Consider the following 2,754-nt stretch of genomic DNA (forward strand, 5'->3'; position numbering starts at 1 on the left):
GTTTCATCATCCAAAGTATGATGAACGGTTGTGGATGGTTGTGGAATCATTTTTTTTGTTCTTCTGCAACAGTACTTTCCTCTGTTCTCTGGAAATTCAGATTCGGGTTGTAATGGACAAATTAATACTTGTACTTCAACAGTTAACTTGGGAATTCGTAGAGACATTAATCGTAGTAGGAAAAATTGATTGTCCTTTGGATGAATTTATTTCTTTTTTTTTCTTGTTGTGAATTGCTTCCACGAGGGCCATGAATGCATTGCTGATTGATTGTACATGAAAAGACAACATTGTGAATAAAAACTTCATTTCTAAGGTACTTACTTTACGTTGAGTCCTGACTTTGCACTCACTTCAAACACTATTCATTGTCATTAAAATGAACAAGTTGTTGAATTCATGTTGATTGACAAGTACGATGATTGTTGAATGTCAATGGCTGTTTCTTCTACATACCTTTGTCAACAACGCAGGATGTATTTTTACAAAAATTGTTGGCATCCTCAGTTTTCACCATTCTTTCATCCTCCAAATCTGCCTTATTTCCAACCAACAGTATTGTAATGTCATCATTTGGAGACGTATTCTTTTCATCGTTTCCAATCCATTTCTGCACATTTTGGAATGAATCTGCATCAGTTATATCATAAACAACGATAATACCTGCACATCCACTATTTAATGAGGAAATGGAGAATGAGAATTTATGTGTGTTATGGAAATGATGGTAAACCTACCGATAATATGTTGCTTGAATGGTATTGTATCTCTCTTGGCCAGCACTTTGTGTTAAAAACATGACAACAGTGACGTGTGACCAAGTCGTCGTGCGAGTTAAATGTTCGTTCAAGCACAAACTGTTATCTGTCAATTCCGCCCATTTGACACTTACGTATCCCATATCTGTAACTTTATCAGTTGATTATCAATCACTACATCTTTCTTTTTGAAATCCACACCAATGGTTGCAATATAATTTTCTTGGAATGATCCATCCACCCACTTGATTGCCAAGGATGTTTTTCCGACACCTATTGATCACACACACATTCCACATTGGCATCACGGATATTCGGATCATAATGGATGAATAGTTTTTCGTGACCACAATATGAAGTCCGTGTCAATAATCGATAGTCAACCACAAATTTAACACCATGATCGTACACAACCGTTTAAAATTATCCATTCATTCCACCTACCTGCATCGCCGAGAATCAAAATTTTATAAGTCACTTTTGTTTCCGTAATTTCACCATGTCCCTGTACATTTAATTTGTTTTGTTGTCTGTTTGCGGACGATGAGGAAGAGGATTGTTTTGTGTTGTTACAATTACCCATCTTGTTTTGAGTTGTTGTTAATGAAATTATTGAGAGTGTGATTCAATATAAACCCTACGATGATGATGAGCTATTGATGAAAGCACGTGAGTATGATTGATACAGGAGAGCAGTCAACACCAAAAATTGAGAAATTCCAACCCGAACACTTTTTACTAATGTTGTATCGTAGTAAAGGTAATGATGAGAAAATTCTGATCAGCAACAACAACAACAAGTTGCGATGATGATTTTCAAGGTATTGCAAAAAGATAATAACGGAGGAAATGAGACAATTTTTTCCTTTTTGTACCCAATAATGAGCGGACTGGCCACTGAGGAGGATTCTATAGGAAGACAAGAATTCAGACATCTCTCGGAGAGATGTAAAAAGATCCTTGAGAAGAATAATTATTTTGGATGGATTCAATTTATTTATGGTCGTAAATATGAATTTTACTCATAACGTTCTTCTTCCTATCAACATTGAATTACATGTATCATCATCAAGGTGTGTTGATGAAACCATTAAAATTATTAATTTTATTCATAATTAATTGAAAAATACCACAACATCATCATGCCAGCCAAAAAAACCCATTAAAAGTTTGACCGAAACAAGCAAACCAAGCTTGAAGTACTTGCCGAAGATCTAGAAAAGACCGAAAAAGAAAGACAAGAACAAGAGGAAGCTGCTGAAAGTGATGATGAAGAGAGCACTGAAGAAATTGTAGTCAAGAAAATTGAAGCAAAGAAAGTTACCTATTGTCCCGAATGTACCTATCCAATCGACTATTGCGAATTTTCTGACAAATGGCCATTATGTGAGAAGTGGCTTGAAGCATTTCCTGAAAAGTTGAAGGAATTGCGAGAATTGAGAGAACACGACAAGTATAAAGATAAAACTGTGGATAAGAAGGTTGCAAGAGAAGTGAAGGAAATTGTGGAAGGAAGTGTTGGATCTTCCGATGATAATTCTTCAAAAACTTCATCTGTTTCAAAGAATAGAGAATTACTCATTCGTATCGATAAAAGAAGTAAGAGAAAACGTTTAACACTGGTTACTGGAATTGAGGCTTTTATGCAAGATGCTTTCAAAGGAGAAGAAAAAGTTTTGAAGGATGTTGTGAAACAATTTGGTAAAATGTTTGCCTGTGGATGTAGTATCGTGAAAAAAACCTGAACTCAGCATTGAAATTCAAGGAAACGTTGCAGGAAAAGTTGCTAAATACTTTTCAAAAGAGTTAGGCGTTGATATGAATCAAATTTATATTCTTGAAGACAAGAAAAAGACAAAAGCTGTCGACATGGTATTTCATGATGAGGATGAGGAGGAAGACGATGACGAAAATGATGATTAAATTTTGTCAACAAACAATCACAATACAGTAACTTATTTCACATCAATGAACATGACAATGAAACTTGGCTTTG

General features: G+C 35.1%; 2 protein-coding genes across 2 annotated transcripts in view; one reads left to right on the forward strand and one right to left on the reverse strand.

Annotated features, from left to right (window-relative positions):
• FDP41_006084 (uncharacterized protein) overlaps positions 1-1,341 on the reverse strand; it is a gene marked incomplete at both ends in the record, with an annotated part of 2,340 nt that extends 999 nt beyond the window's left edge. The window contains 6 exons of the mRNA XM_044709680.1: positions 148-262; positions 325-361; positions 457-674; positions 738-782; positions 893-1,031; positions 1,203-1,341. Of these exons, the coding sequence (XP_044559630.1) occupies positions 148-262; positions 325-361; positions 457-674; positions 738-782; positions 893-1,031; positions 1,203-1,341 (693 nt within the window). The remainder of the gene's footprint in view (positions 1-147; positions 263-324; positions 362-456; positions 675-737; positions 783-892; positions 1,032-1,202) is intronic.
• A 474-nt stretch (positions 1,342-1,815) lies between these two features.
• Positions 1,816-2,681, forward strand: FDP41_006085 (uncharacterized protein; the record flags this gene model as incomplete). The annotated part of the gene is made up of 3 exons (XM_044709681.1): positions 1,816-1,831; positions 1,959-2,466; positions 2,510-2,681. 3 exons carry the CDS (start codon positions 1,816-1,818, stop codon positions 2,679-2,681), a joined length of 696 nt encoding a protein of 231 aa, XP_044559631.1.
• Between the last annotated feature and the right edge of the window lie 73 nt (positions 2,682-2,754).

This window comes from Naegleria fowleri (genome assembly GCF_008403515.1).
Source record: "Naegleria fowleri strain ATCC 30894 chromosome Unknown tig50, whole genome shotgun sequence".
NCBI lineage: Eukaryota > Heterolobosea > Eutetramitea > Acrasida > Naegleriidae > Naegleria > Naegleria fowleri.